General features: G+C 51.9%; 1 protein-coding gene across 1 annotated transcript; it reads right to left on the bottom strand.

Moving 5' to 3' along the window:
* Positions 1–376: 376 nt before the first annotated feature.
* Positions 377–14,259, bottom strand: LOC122378654 (protein-serine O-palmitoleoyltransferase porcupine-like). Its single transcript, XM_043359941.1, has 8 exons — positions 14,233–14,259; positions 5,460–5,710; positions 4,936–5,140; positions 4,406–4,670; positions 3,912–4,024; positions 3,552–3,649; positions 3,151–3,282; positions 377–2,969 (listed from the first exon to the last, which is right to left on the bottom strand). The coding sequence occupies exons 2-8, from the start codon at positions 5,704–5,706 to the stop codon at positions 2,536–2,538; spliced, it is 1,494 nt and encodes a 497-aa protein (XP_043215876.1). The 5' UTR covers positions 5,707–5,710; positions 14,233–14,259; the 3' UTR covers positions 377–2,535.
* Between the last annotated feature and the right edge of the window lie 38 nt (positions 14,260–14,297).

Genomic DNA, 14,297 nt, shown 5'->3' with positions numbered 1-14,297 from the left:
CGGACGAAGCGAGTGGTATGCAGTTTGACCTGATTGAGCCCCCCACTACGACTATGGCCTGATGGTAATAATCGATCTGCTCTTCTATAAACGATACAAGATCGGTATTGCTTGCGATTGGATTATTCGACACGACGATACAACACCGGGAAAAGCAGTGACGATCCAAAAATATGTCATGCACCATTTTCATTAATCATTTCACACGTTAACGTGTTGGTAATCTTAATTTGCTGTTTGTGACTTGAAAGCACACTTAACGCCAGGCTACAAATAGGGTGTTATGACGTAAGTTAATCAAACATCACGAAATCCCCCTCCCCAAAATATCTACAGCTTCAGGCATTTGGTTCCACTTTCAAACGAAAGAAATACACAACTTAGGACCTTGTATTGAACGTCTTTTGATAACAGCTACTCCTGTCCTCCCACGACACTTTTACACACCCACCATCAGAACAACACGGCTTCCAATCCTAGGCATCAAATGCCGCCGTCTAATCAATTTTCACACCTCCCATCCATTCTCAGCCGGCCGAAACTGGCTCTCAGACCGCACAAATTCCCTTCCCGTTTCACGGAGACATGTCAGCAATAGCGCTAGGAAAAGCTAGGACAAAGCCACAACCCACCACCATGCAGCACGGAAGTTCTACGTATATCACAGACAGCACAGCGGGGCAAAAACAGCCGGTTTGGCACAGCGACGCACAGCGAGATTCAATGGAGACGACTCTAGGCTGCACTAGGTCACACAGATCGAACACAAAGCACACACGAAAGCGGCATTCAATAGAGGTGATATGACACGAGTACAGCGCTGAGATAATCGGCAAAAGAGGATCCTCATGGTAAATCAAGCATTTTCCTAATAGGGATATTATCAGTGAATGCACTCCTATAGATGACGAACAGCCAGGCGCTACATTAAACCTACATCACGATTTGTGAGAGCAATACGGTTATTGGTTCGCACTGAGGTAAAGAAGACACCGGCAGATGCGGATTTTGATGAGTACACCAACACCACACGTTATAACACGACACGCTATAAACAGCGTAGATATGTACTGGTAGGCTGCCGAAAATAGAACTTCTCCTGAATTGATATGTTACCAATCGAGGCAGGGTAAAGCACGCTGTTGCCAAACTTTCTCTCTAATTTTCATGCCATTCTCATTTCTCATACTCTAACCTCCATTTTGACCATGATGGATGCACTTCACTGCGTAAGCATGACTTAAATGAGGCGCTTTCGTAGAGATTACTTGGATTCCACAAAAACATGTTATGGCAAGACGACTATAACTGGCTGTTAAATCATAACGTAACAATGAAAAAGGAACTGGCATCTGGGTTAGCTAAGTACCTTCCGAGCCTCGGACTTCGGAGTCTGGCCAGGGTAAAGGTGGCGTAAAACAGACCAAATCAAATGATAGAGATCGAATACAGTGCAGGATTCTACCAAGAAATACTACGTGCGAATAACATAATAGCAAATTAAGCAGATAAACAAATAAAAAATGCCCAATTTCAACAAGACTACACATTCATTGCGGTATACGGAAATGGCGGATGCCGATCAAACATATTTCTGCATGCATCCGCCGGAAGTAGCAAAGAACTACAGAAAGTTGCACCAAGGCCTAGCGAAACCGTGGGACATAATAACTTTTGCAGCTTAATCCCCTAAACTGGGATAAATGCATAGGGAGTACCGATAAGCCGGATTTACTACACTACGCGAATCTTATGAGATCGATATTTAAAATAGCTGCACGTCTCAAAACGTCGCAATGTTACGTTAAACCTGTAACATAGATACACACGATGCACATGATATTTGTGATCCAAATAAACCGTACTAGCAACGATGAATCTTCTAAGGAAACATGGCATGCAACAGAAAGCAACACTGAATACACATAGACGCTGGGATCCTAAGAAAGTCGAAATAATGCCTATAGTACCGATCCCGGACAGCTGACACGTAGAGCCCGCCACCGGCTTCCCACAGCGACACTGGACACACTGACAGACTCCGCTCGGCTCCTCCCCCGGTACTGATGCGGACCAGCCGGCCCGCCGGTACGGCACTGATGGACAGCCGTCACTGACCCACAAACCCACCGGGTGACGGCCGCCCACTCAGCCAGCCGAGAGACAAACTGACAGTCAACACAGACACACAGCGTGATCAGCAGCTCCAAATGATCAGATCTGACACTGAGACCGTTGAACGGGGAGATTCGAGTCATTATAGCAGCAAACCTAGTCATTCAGGAGTCGCCCATGAAGATCGGTTGGGCTGAATCACCTCACGCGTTCTGCCAGCTGACCGGGTTCTAGTTTGACCATACCAAACATCTAGTATCTCGCAATCGCCAGACGCATCTTAAATACGAATTATGTTTAAAGTAGCGATATGAAGGACAGACCGGCGTCCCTCTCTGCCGGTCTCCATCCCCTCTGACCGGGCCGGACTGAGCGGCCGGCGCCCCTGCTGACCTGTGTCGGCGGCGGCGCGGGCGCCGCTCAGAGCAGCCAGGTGACGACCAGCGTGCCGAGCGCCACCCAGTGGCTGCTGTAGCCGAGCAGCGCCCACTTGCCGAGCGTGTGGCGCCAGCTGTAGCCGGCCGAGCCGGTCGGCGAGCCGTCGAACACCATGCCCAGGTAGGCCAGGTGCCAGGCGGCCAGCAGCGCCAGGCCGGCGTTCAGCAGGCGCACCGACCACAGCGCCGCGCCCAGCCGGTGGCGGCGGCACGGCTGGACGCACCGGCGCGCCTGCACGCAGCCGCCCAGCGCGTCGGCCAGCTGGGTGCGCAGCCGGTCCTCGGCGAACGTGTACAGGCCCAGCGAGAGCAGCACGGCCGACAGCTGGAAGTTGGCGCCGTGCAGCACCGCGCTGGCCACATAGGTGCACAGCACGGCCACCCAGACGCCGGCCGGCCGCGCCACGCGGAACACGTCTGAAACGAGGCCGCCGGGCGGCGGTCAGTCGCGGATCGGCCGGGGGAACAGGCTTCAGAGATTGACTTTGTCAGCTCACGTCAAAAAAAGCAAGCGATTTCCGACGGCATGGAACTGTACCGATCACACATCAAAAGGACGATTAGAAGACACAGTAATGTGCAGAATATAGGTACTTACATGTTTTGAGCCAGTAGTGCATGGGCAGATTCCAGTTGACAACCACTTCGACCAGCGACCGTGGCGCCTCAATGGCGGTCGGCCGGCTAACTAGCAGTTCACCTCCGGGAGACCAGACTGCGCCGCTGATGCCTGAAACGAACGCAGATCTGCATTTTTCCGCGAAGATGCGCACGAGTTATGCAATGACATCGCCACCAGCCTAATCGGTTTACCATCTACACGCCTTAATCCTTCACGATGCACGCCTGAGATATTGCTACCCGGAACCAAAGTGGGCATGCCTGCAAACGGAACATGCCGACGGCTTAGCGAGTAGTGGCGTCTGTTAGATGCAGGCAGATCTGCCTGACGATAACACCCGTTGCAGTGCGGCCCGAGACCGGGCGCAGAGCTCTCACCCGATATGGTGGCCGCCGCCTGGGAGACGAACGAGACAAAGTAGTGGCTGCAGCGGAACGCCAGGGCCTCCCGGTACGCCACGATCCATACGGTGATGCTGTCGGCGGGAGCGGGGCGTTAGTAGGGGCACTTCAAGAGTCAGGGATGGGAGAAGGGTCGGGGTAGGTATCTGACTCTTCAGCTACGAATTCAGAGACGATACTACATTGAATATCACGCTAAAAGCCGCGTACCAGAGGGTCCCGAGCGCAGGACAGCTGCCGTCATATCTAGCGACAAGAGCACGCTCGCCGTGCACCCTCAGCCTGTGACCACTGGAGGCGGAGCACCAGACCGGCGGTGAGGACTGCAGCACTTACAGCACGGTCCGGTCGGGCAGCAGATAGTTGAGCCAGCACGTCGAGATACTCATGAAGAGCAGACCGGCCACCAGACTGCCGACCGATGTCACCATCCAGCGTACACTCAGCAGCTGAAACGGACCGCGCCGGGAGAGCGCTGAATGGGAGCGGGCGTGCCGAGAGCAAGATGGACAGATACATGAAAAACAGGCAATGGGCCATGCGGCAATTACATAGCTGCATGTTTGCTTCGTAGCGAGTCCTCCCATCAATGTGTTCAAAATGCTTAATGTTTTCCTGAACATCACGATATGACTACTCAGTACTCAGGATGTTGGCATGTCTGCTACGAATGTACTGTTCACCATTTGAGCTGGAAAATATTCACGACTAGGGAACTCACAAGACCATTGCAACACAAGCTGTTCTTTTCAGCCATCACGACTCACTGCAGGATCACCAGTGACACAAAGTCATACCACCAGCACGGCGCGGTACGGCGCGGCACCCACCTCCAGCGGCCGGCTCTCCATTGAGAGCATGTAGTCGTCGAGCGCGATCCACGGTCCGAACACAGTAGTGCCCGGGTGCAGCAGATAGCCGGCGTACTGGAGCGGCCCGGGCGCCGGCCGGCTGCCCGGGGCGCCGGGCGCGACCGGGCCGCCGCCGACCACCGCGCCCGATAGGTCCAGACCCACCGAGACCGTCTTCATCACGAGGATCATCTGTCCGCCGCGCACAGTGTGCCACTTGTCGGCCGTGAAATACCACATCTCACTGAAACAGACACACTTCTCAATAAAGCAAAGCAAGCATTTCATCTGAAATAGCACAAACACGAGCACCCAGTTTGACACAGTGCGACCCCGCACCGACCTCAAACACAGACAACAGTCTGAAGGAAGACCAGACAGACTTGTGTCTACGAGCTGAAGTACGAGCAGTGAGCACACACCTAAACAAATGCATGCACATCGGAGCGGACCCCCAGACCAGCTAGCAGGTCACTCACAGTACACGGGTAGCGCTCGCCATGACTCACCAGGCGAACACGAAGGTGAGCGAGACGAGCAGGCTGAGCGGCGCCGTGGCGGCCGGCAGCAGTCGAGAGCTGGCTGCCAGCGCCACGTACGAGAGCGCCGCGTGCACCACGAACGAGGCGGCCAGCTCGGCGAAAAAGTGGTGCAGCACCAGACAGCCGATCAGCGCAGAGGCCAGGTGGGCGACGCGGGGCGCGCGGCCGCAGCCTGCCGGGGATGGTCACCGGTCAGTGGCAGCTACAATGTCAGGTCTAGAGCCCCTCAGCAAATAACTTGCGACAAAATCAGTGAAATTCGTCCAGAGAAAGGTGATCATTTATGCCCGAAAAAAACCTTTCCTAGGAAACGATTTTCACCCAAAACGCCCTTCCCTTTGTGAGAAAGAACAAAGAAATAACCCCATCATAATAGGGATAACATATGATACGTTTCTTGCAAATTTATTTCTGTGAACTTCTATGAAATACAAAAAAAGTCACATTTTTTAAAAATCAGATAAAAGATCAGATTAATCAACAATACTCACATAGTGCAACAACGATGCGCAGGACAAAGCACCAGAAGAGCAGTTTGCCGACATGTGCGATGGCGTCGTTGGCGGTCGGCACTACGCAGTGGTCGACCGTCTCCTGAAGCGTCAGACCGTCGTCGTTGAACTGCAGCTCCTCCGTGTCGTAGTCATAGTCCTCCGGCTCGCGCTCCTTGCTGTACTCGTACTCCCCCTCCTCCAGTTCCACTCCGTCCGCGTAATCCAGGTCTGAGTCCATGGTCATTGGTCTGAGGGCGTCAGATACAGCGGTTATCAGTTCGAACACATTTTAGAATTTAAAATTAACCATCGCCGTCGCCGACCATTCTGTATCCTGAGGCTCACGATAGCTAAAAATAATTCAACTGGCTCATTTAACTGACTTCAGACTTCAGAGAGCTGAGCTACTTTCAGCTTAAAAAGCAGACAGACCAATCAAGTGACTTCACCAGCTGCCTGCTCCTGTTTTAAATCTACAAGCATGTAGCAATGCAAATCTCTCATATCAGGTAAAGTCCCCCACCAGATTTCAGTCATGTTACCACCAGCACTACAGTCCTGGCTGCTTTCAGTCAGTCCTGGCCTATATCACACAGACAGACATAGTCCTCAGCCACCTGTGAGTCCCCAGTCCACGTCCAGTCAGTCCCATTCTCATCCCACCTTCTATAGAGCCTTGATCCCACCCCACTCCATAGTGATGGTTGTGCTGCTGTCTAGCTGATTCACAGAGCTGATACCAGTACTCTGCAGTGGCTGGAAAGTGAACCTGGACTCTAGGCAGAGAGGTAAATGCTTTTCTTCTCTAACACCCTCTCTCTGGAAGCAGTCATGAGCAAACAAAAGCTGATGCATTTTACATGAAATTGATTTCACAAAGTGCTTTGTTTGACTAGTTGTGAAATGCCTTATGTCTCAGACCTTGAATTCACATTTCTTACAAACTTTTCAACCATGCTTATGAACAAATACCACCTAAAGGAAAGATATGCTGCAAACATTTAGGTCATGAAGAAGGTATAATTACATTACAAGTTTAACTTGATACTTCAACTTCTAGCTTTGCATATAAATGTATGATCTGATAGCTTTGACCATTGGTAAATACAGGAAATGCTGATTTTTTCACAATAAGTCACACAGATTTAACCCTCGCCCGTAAACGGCGATCTGCCACCTTCGCCCATGCAGGGGGGGGGGGTTGGTGCGACCCCCCCCCTTGGCGTTTGAAAACGGAGCGTCGTAGAGCTTAGCGGAAAAGACCAACGGATTGCTCTCGCCGAGATCTCGCGATTGGTGGTATATTTTTTGGTTCTAGGTCAACATTTGACCTACTTTTGACCGGTCAAAGGTCAAATTTTCGGAAAAATAGACTTTTTTCAACTTTCCGCGGCGATTGCAGCAAAACGGTGGGAGATATCGACTTGAAACCTTCACTATCGTGTTCCTTGATCAATTCTCTATCGTTTGGTATGTATTTCGTTTCCCTAGCTCTAAAAATGGCGCGTTGGGAGCGCCGGAAGTCGGCAAGGTCACAGTCGGCGGCAGAAATTCGAAAAATCAAAATTTAAATTTTTGAAATCTGATTGTATTTTTGGATTTGGGAGGTCCATTTGCTCCCTATAGAAGCTAATATTGCTGCATATTCCCATTGAGGTGACAAGAATTAGCAAAATAGTGGTTCGGGCACTTTTCAAAAAAAGTACCCGACGCTGTTCCTCTTGTGACGTCATAGCTCCGTGACCTGACCTGACCCGGTCAAGTTTCTTATACCATATGATAGCCAATACTTGCCTCAACATGCATGGGAAGTTTCATCACGATCCATCAACCGATGTCCGTACCACCGGCAGGAAACCTCGGGCGTTGGCACTCAGTTTGTGAAAATCCGGCCGGAGGCTGTTCCCTTTGTGACGTCATAACTCCGTGACCTGACATGACCCGGTCAAATTTTTTTTTTTATCAAAAGATGCGCAAGGTTTGCCCCATAAGGTACTCAAAATTTGGCGGCGCTGCGCGCCGCCGTTTTTGCACTATTTCCGAAAAGCCTCAGGGGGGGGGGGATTGCACCATACCCCCCCTACATGGGCGAGGGTTAAAGTTTAAACTCTGTTAGGGATGAATGCTTGAGATACTTCACGTGGGAGGGGACTAGGGAGTGGGGATTGATAAAATGCATTAGTGCAAAAATATTATTAGAACGCCTTGATTAGAACTTAGTATGTACCGTTGTTTGGCCTAACTTTGTACCAGTTTTTGACTTTTCTTCGTATTACTTCTAAATTATTTTGTTAAATGTTCAGGAAATTGTGCAGTAAGGCAGTGACATCCCTGCTGGTCACCTATAGTCACTCTTAATTTTTTTGGATAATGACATATAATTTATTTTTTTGAAATTAGAGTGGCACAATGTTACCCGCACAAAAATAACTTTGTACCATATGAATAAATGCATCAATAAAACAATGGAAAAGCCAAAAGTATCAATGTTAGCGGTCGTTATGGATACATTGGTCCACTTAGGGGCTTTTAAAAAAGGAACAGCAAACTTGTACATTGTACAAACATAGTCACGGGATGATGCACACCATCATGACTGTAGGTCGCTTACGTATCCCGCTGGGACATTTACGCACAACCAACGACGCGACGAACCACACACAATAAAAGGCACGGAACACAACGAACGACACGACGACCCTCTTCATCATATGGTGTCGGAACTTTAAATCACCCCTGGATTTACCCTTCCTGCGGGTGGCCCAAAGTTATTGAATTAACGGCAAAAAATATGTATAAACATTGACCACCCCCAAATTTTAAAAAAATGTTTGAGGAAAATAAATTACCAATAGTCGAATGCAAAGTTCACATGATGTCCTATTCAGGCAAATTGCAAAAATCGATTCGGCTGGTAGCATCTGAGCCCCGTACAGGGACCTACCTAAACCTTAATATTGGGTGAAAAAAAGGAGCTTCACCAAAAAAAAATCTAGAAAATCCAAAATCGACATGATGACGTATTTTTTTGTGTCCCTGGGTTTATCATTGACTACTTCATTGGTTCCGGCCCAAAAATGCCATTTCTCCTGATACCTGATACCTGATATTTGGGGATCATTGAAGGCACTAGGATTGCCCGGTGGATCCGTCGTAAAGAGCTCGGGTAGCGTCAACAGTCTTCACTATTGTGGAACGACGAAGGCATAGTTCGTCCAGTGCTTGTCCAGCCGGTTCTTGAAAACATTGGTCGATGGCGAGCAGACGATTTCCTCTGGTAGAGCGTTCCAGTCCGACACAACCCGGGTGGCGAAGTGGTTGCGCCGGACGCGGCTGACCGCTGGCTTCTTGGCGACCTTCAGTCGGTGGCCGCGGGTGCGTGTACTTGGGGCGGGCGAGAAGAAGTCGTCCTTGTCCAGGCCGGAGCGTCCGTGCATGATGTTGAACATCGTGATCATATCTCCGCGTCGACGGCGGTACTGGAGGGAGGGAAGTTTAAGACTCTTCAGTCGTTCTTCGTAAGGCAGATGCCGAAGTCCAGGGACAAGGCGCGTAGCCCGTCGCTGAACCCGCTCCACCAGCCTCACGTCGGTCGTGTTGAACGGGCCCCATACTTGATTGCAGTACTCTAGGTGCGGGCGAACCATTGTCTTATACAGCAGAGGAAGTGTCTTGGAATCGATGTGGACGAAGCTGTGCTTGATCAGGCCGAGGGTTCTGTTGGCCTTGCCAATGGCGGTCGCCGCCTGCTCCCTGAATTTAAGCAGTCTGTCCATCTGGACCCCCAAGTCTCTTTCCGTGTCAACAGTCTTCAATGCAGCACCTTCGATCGTGTACTTCGCCCGCACGTTTTGGCTGCCCAGGTGAAGCACTGTGCACTTGGATGGGTTGAACGGCAGCTTCCACTTCCGAGACCAGGCCGCCAGGGCGTCCAAATCCTGCTGGAGCCTTCTGCGGCCGATCTCGGTGCCCGCTCCGACGTACACCTTCGTGTCATCAGCGAAGAGCTTGCATGCGCTCTCTACGCAGCCAGGTAGGTCGTTGACAAAAGCGATGAAGAGCACTGGTCCCAAAACTGTGCCCTGCGGGATACCGCTGCCGACTGCGACCCAGTCCGAGAAGCTGCCGTTGACAGTGACCCTTTGCTTTCTCTCTGTCAGGAAAGAGCGAAGCCACTCGAGGAGGCGTCCCCTAACGCCCATGTCGTGGAGCTTCTGGAGAAGACGCAGGTGAGGCACCGAATCGAAGGCGCGTCGGAAGTCCAAGTAGGCGACGTCAACCGGCTCGCCCTCCTCCATCAGCCAAGTCCACTCCTCGAGTGTGCTGAGAAGCTGCGTTGCGCAGGAGCGCCCCGGGCGGAACCCGTGCTGGCATTCAGTTAGCTGGCCTGTCACTGTCATGTGCTCGAACAGGGCGTCACGCACGAGCGACTCCAACACTTTCGCCGTCACGGCCGTCAGGCTGACGGGACGGTAATTGGAAGGATCGCTACGAGGTCCCTTTTTATAAATGGGGACAACTTGACCTAGCTTCCAATCTCTTGGGACTCTTCCGTCTGCCAAGGAGTGGTTGAAGAGGTCTGTCAAGGGACCACACAGGGGGGCAGCCAGCTCGCGCAACACCCTAGGATGGACTGCGTCAGGGCCTGGTGATGCTGCCGGGCGTAGGTCGCGGAGTTTACCCTCCACTTGCCCCGGCGTCACCCGCAGCTCCTCCAACGTTGGGCCTCCATACTGGGGATTCATTGCTGGAACGTCAGCCGGGTCTTCATCCCAGCAGTACACACTGCTGTAAGCTTCCGCCAGAGCCCTAGCTTTAGCTGCGTCCGTGCACGCCATATCCCCATTCTCAGTGACGAGGTCGTCCACTCTTGTTCTGGTGGTCAGGCGGGAGTGCACATAACGCCAAAATGCCTTCGGGTTTTCCGGCAGGTTCTCCACCAGTTGCCGCTCAAAATTCCTGCGGAGACGTCTAACCAGTCCCTTCAACTGGTTCCTGGTTCGAGAGAATCGGCAGTAGTCCAGGGTATCTTGGGTTAGTAGGTATCTCTTCCACATTCTCTTCTTACGGTTCTGCAGCGTCAGGGCCTCGCGCGTCATGTACAGGTTTCGCTTCCTGCCACCTGGGTGCTGCCTAGGGATGCCGCGCTCGCAGATGCCGTCCAGGACTTCTTGAAACGCTCGGTAGTGTTGGTCAACGGTGCAGCCATCAGAGACAGGCCAGGTCGCCTCTCGCGCCATTTGGACCATCGCCCCATAGTCGCCGCGGTGGAGTGCCGGTTTCAGTGTTGTCACTTGCTCGACTTCAGCGTAACACCGCAGGGTGAACGTCAGGACGACGTGGTCGCTACTGCCGAGTGGCGGATGGCTGCGGAGGTCGAGGACCATGCCTTCCTCGTTGGTCAGCACGAGGTCCAGGACGTGCGGCGTCTGTCCGGGGCGGTATCTCGTTGGGGACAGCACGTGTTGAGTGAGGTAGTGGTCCCTAAAGAGTTCTAGAAGCTCGTGCGACCAATGCCCAGTTGGTGCCCTTGAAACCTCAGCCGCCCAGTCGATGTCGGGAGCGTTGAAGTCGCCGGTAATCAGCAGGTGTGTAGGTCGTGAGGCGGCGACGAGATCCAACAGATGGCTCAGCTGGCTGGTTGATTCCAGTGGGCTGGATGGGCTCCTATATATGCACCCAATCAACAGAATGTCGCTGCCTGCCAGACGGATGTTCACCCACAGTTGTTCGCGGAAAGGACTGGCAAGAAACTTAACTTCGGAACAGGGCAAGGAGTCACGAACATAAATGCAGATGCCACGGGGCCTTACAGTACTTAAACATAGAACATCAGGAATGAAACTTAAATAAACTTTGTAACCAGGAATGGCAAGGCGTACAGCAGACACCGCGGAGACCTGGACTTTGGGTAAAACTTCTGCGATGAGCATGATGTCAGGCTCCGTCCCAGCTATCCGCGCACAAAGATCATCACGCTTGTTTAAATACTGGTCGGCGTTGGTGTACAGGATCGACAGTGCTCGTTTCCCACGTGATTGTCATATCCCTTGCGTTTGCCGATCGCCGTCGGTGGCAGCGGTTTCGCCGTCAGCTAGCACACGCCGGTCCCCAGCGCCGCCGTCCGCCGGCACACGCCGGCCGCCATCATCGCTGTCCGCCGGCACACGCCGGCTGCCAGCATCGCTCTCCGACGGCACACGCCGGCCGCCAGCATCGCTGTCCGCCGGCACACGCCGGTTTCCAGCATCGCTGTCCGACGGCACACGCCGGTTTCCAGCACCGCCGCCCGCCGGCACACGCCGGCTCCCGGCACCGCCGCCCGCCGGCGCACGCCGGTTTTCAGCACCGTTGTCCGCCGGTACATGCCGGTTTTCAGCACCGCCGTCCGCCAGCTCGCGCCGGTTTCCAACGTCCGCCGGCAGAGGAGACCCGGGGCCCACCAGACCCTGGCTAGGGGCGGCACCTGCAGGGTGGCCAGCGAGTGGGATGATCTTTCCCCTTCTAATCACCAGGTTTTCTTCACCATTTGCTCTCCTGGTGGCCAGCTCCTGCCGCAGTTTTTTCCCCTGCTCCCTTTCTTCCTTTGTTCTGTCCGGGTTTACATAGATGTTGGAAAATCCTGGGCTGTTTCTCAGCTGTGGCGCCAGCTTGATGATCTCCCACTTGGTCGCTTCAGAGTCCACAGTGGCAATAAGAAGTCTGGGCCTGTCTGGGTTGAATTTGCCAGCCCTGAATGAGTTAGTGATACTGACCTTCAGCCTGAGAGTTTCTCTAAACAAAGCTACCAGTCTAGCCCTGTCAGCTGCCATCCTGTCATCATGAGTGTCCCCCTCGGCCTCTCTGAGGTTGTGCACCACAATATTGCACTTGCGCCTCTCCTTGTCCATGAATGCATCCAGGAAGCTGGCAACCTCCTTGGTTGCCCCTGAGGGCCCACTGTGCTTAGAGCTGCTTGGGAGCTTCTCCATTGTAATTTCAAGTGACCTCTTGACTTCCTGGCACTGACTTTTGACAATGTCTGCATATGTAGCTTTCTGTTTTTCTTGTTCCTTGGTTAGCAGCTTGTGATTGCTCACTATGGCTTTGTTCAGGTTGGTCTGCTCCGTCAGGATCTGGACCTGTTTGGTGCTTGTTTGTTTCAGTGCCTGCATATGGAGCTGCAGTGTTTTCTCAAGTGTTTCGGAGTGTTCCTTGGCTACCTGGATCAGTCTCTCTGTGTGAGACTCCTGCACGTTCATCAGTGTATCCAGCTGCGTTTGGATGGCTGTCTCGAGTTCCCTCAGTTTCTCCTTCACAGTTTTGCAGCAACTGGAGGGGCTGCGGATTAATGGTTTACAGTATGAGCACAGCCAAGACAGGGCCTTGTGCAAACCAGCAACTCTGTATGTGGCTGATGGTACCCCCTGGCAAGCGCAGTGAAACCACTGGTCACACCTGTCACACTGAAGGGCCTCCTCTCTGTCACCTACCACTGCCCCACACTCCTTGGTAGGGCCCCCCTTGCAGAAAGAAGCATCACTGTCAGCAGTGCTCCCTGCCCTAGAACGAGGACCAAAGGGTCTGTAAACTTCATCTGCAAGCTTGTGTACATCTCCGAGCTTCTTGCGTAATTTACTTGGCTGAACATTGAGTGATGTGCCCTCGGATTCAGGTTCGCTCTCTGAGGTATCATCAAAAATCGATGGCTCCCCAGCTGTGATCGCCTTGGGGTCTAACTTCTTGCTCCCTACCCCATCCTTATCTCCCTGAACTATGGTGGCATCACAGTTGACAACACCCTGGCTGGCATCAGAGTCAGCATTTTGGCTTACCTCGGCTCCAGGGGCAGCAGGTGGGGTGTTGGCCACGTTACCGGCCTTGACGTTACCTGTCCCCAGCTTTGGTTTAGATTTCAGATTCCTTTTGTTTTGCTGCCTTGGCATCACCACTGGACTTCCTTCAGATCCACTTCTCTGTTTTTGGCGCTCTTGAGACAGTAATGGCTTGCCACTACTTGGCATGGCTGCGCGCCGATTCATGCGCGCACCTCACGGGTAATTTGAAAAGCTCAATATGATTTACCAAAATTTAGAGATGTTGTCTGTCTTCTAATATTGGTAAACACAGAAATATTATTTCTTAAGCAGTCTTGAATCCACTTCCAAAAACTTGAAGCTTCAGCTTGAAAAATGTCACGCAAACCCAGAGCTCTCCAAAACACGTCCACCCGGGGCAAGGGTCAAGGAAGGAATTCTCGCGCATAGGTATTAAGCTGATTAAAATTTAGACATTTTTTTCCTCGTGGAACAAAGTTACCCACACGGCCCAAAGTTAGACCAAACAACGGTACCTAAATGAATATTGAAGAAACACTGATTATCAATTACTTAGCAGCTTGACTGGAACAGAAGTGAAAGGCCAAGTTGAAGTGGCCAATCAAAATTCTGTACCTCTGAGCGAGTAAGTTATTGTCAAGCTTCCGATATTTGTTTTTACCTTCTGTAAAATTCAAGGCCTGAAATTAACTTCAAAACCAATGCAAGTGGGTGAATTAGAAGAGCTAAATGGGTACTACTTACTCAGAGAACCAAGCAACCGGGCAGACCGGTTCAGAGTTCAAAGACCTGACTTGGACTGGCTGACAAATTGAACCTAGACCTCTCGACACACTTGCACTACCTAGCTTAGAATGAAAGGATAATCAACATACGACATTGATGTTGATCATATGAACCTAGAAGTGCATCACAAGATCAAAAGATATCAAAAATATTTCTAACATACCTACTTATAGGCCCTCCTCCACACACCGCGATGATCTGATTATTTACCTAACAGACACCCGGAATTTTC

The sequence above is a fragment of the Amphibalanus amphitrite genome, unplaced genomic scaffold, assembly GCF_019059575.1.
Source record: "Amphibalanus amphitrite isolate SeventyFive unplaced genomic scaffold, NRLGWU_Aamphi_draft 000063F_arrow, whole genome shotgun sequence".
In the NCBI taxonomy this organism is placed as follows: Eukaryota; Metazoa; Arthropoda; class Thecostraca; order Balanomorpha; family Balanidae; genus Amphibalanus; species Amphibalanus amphitrite.
This window is presented reverse-complemented; position numbering and strand designations above follow the sequence as displayed.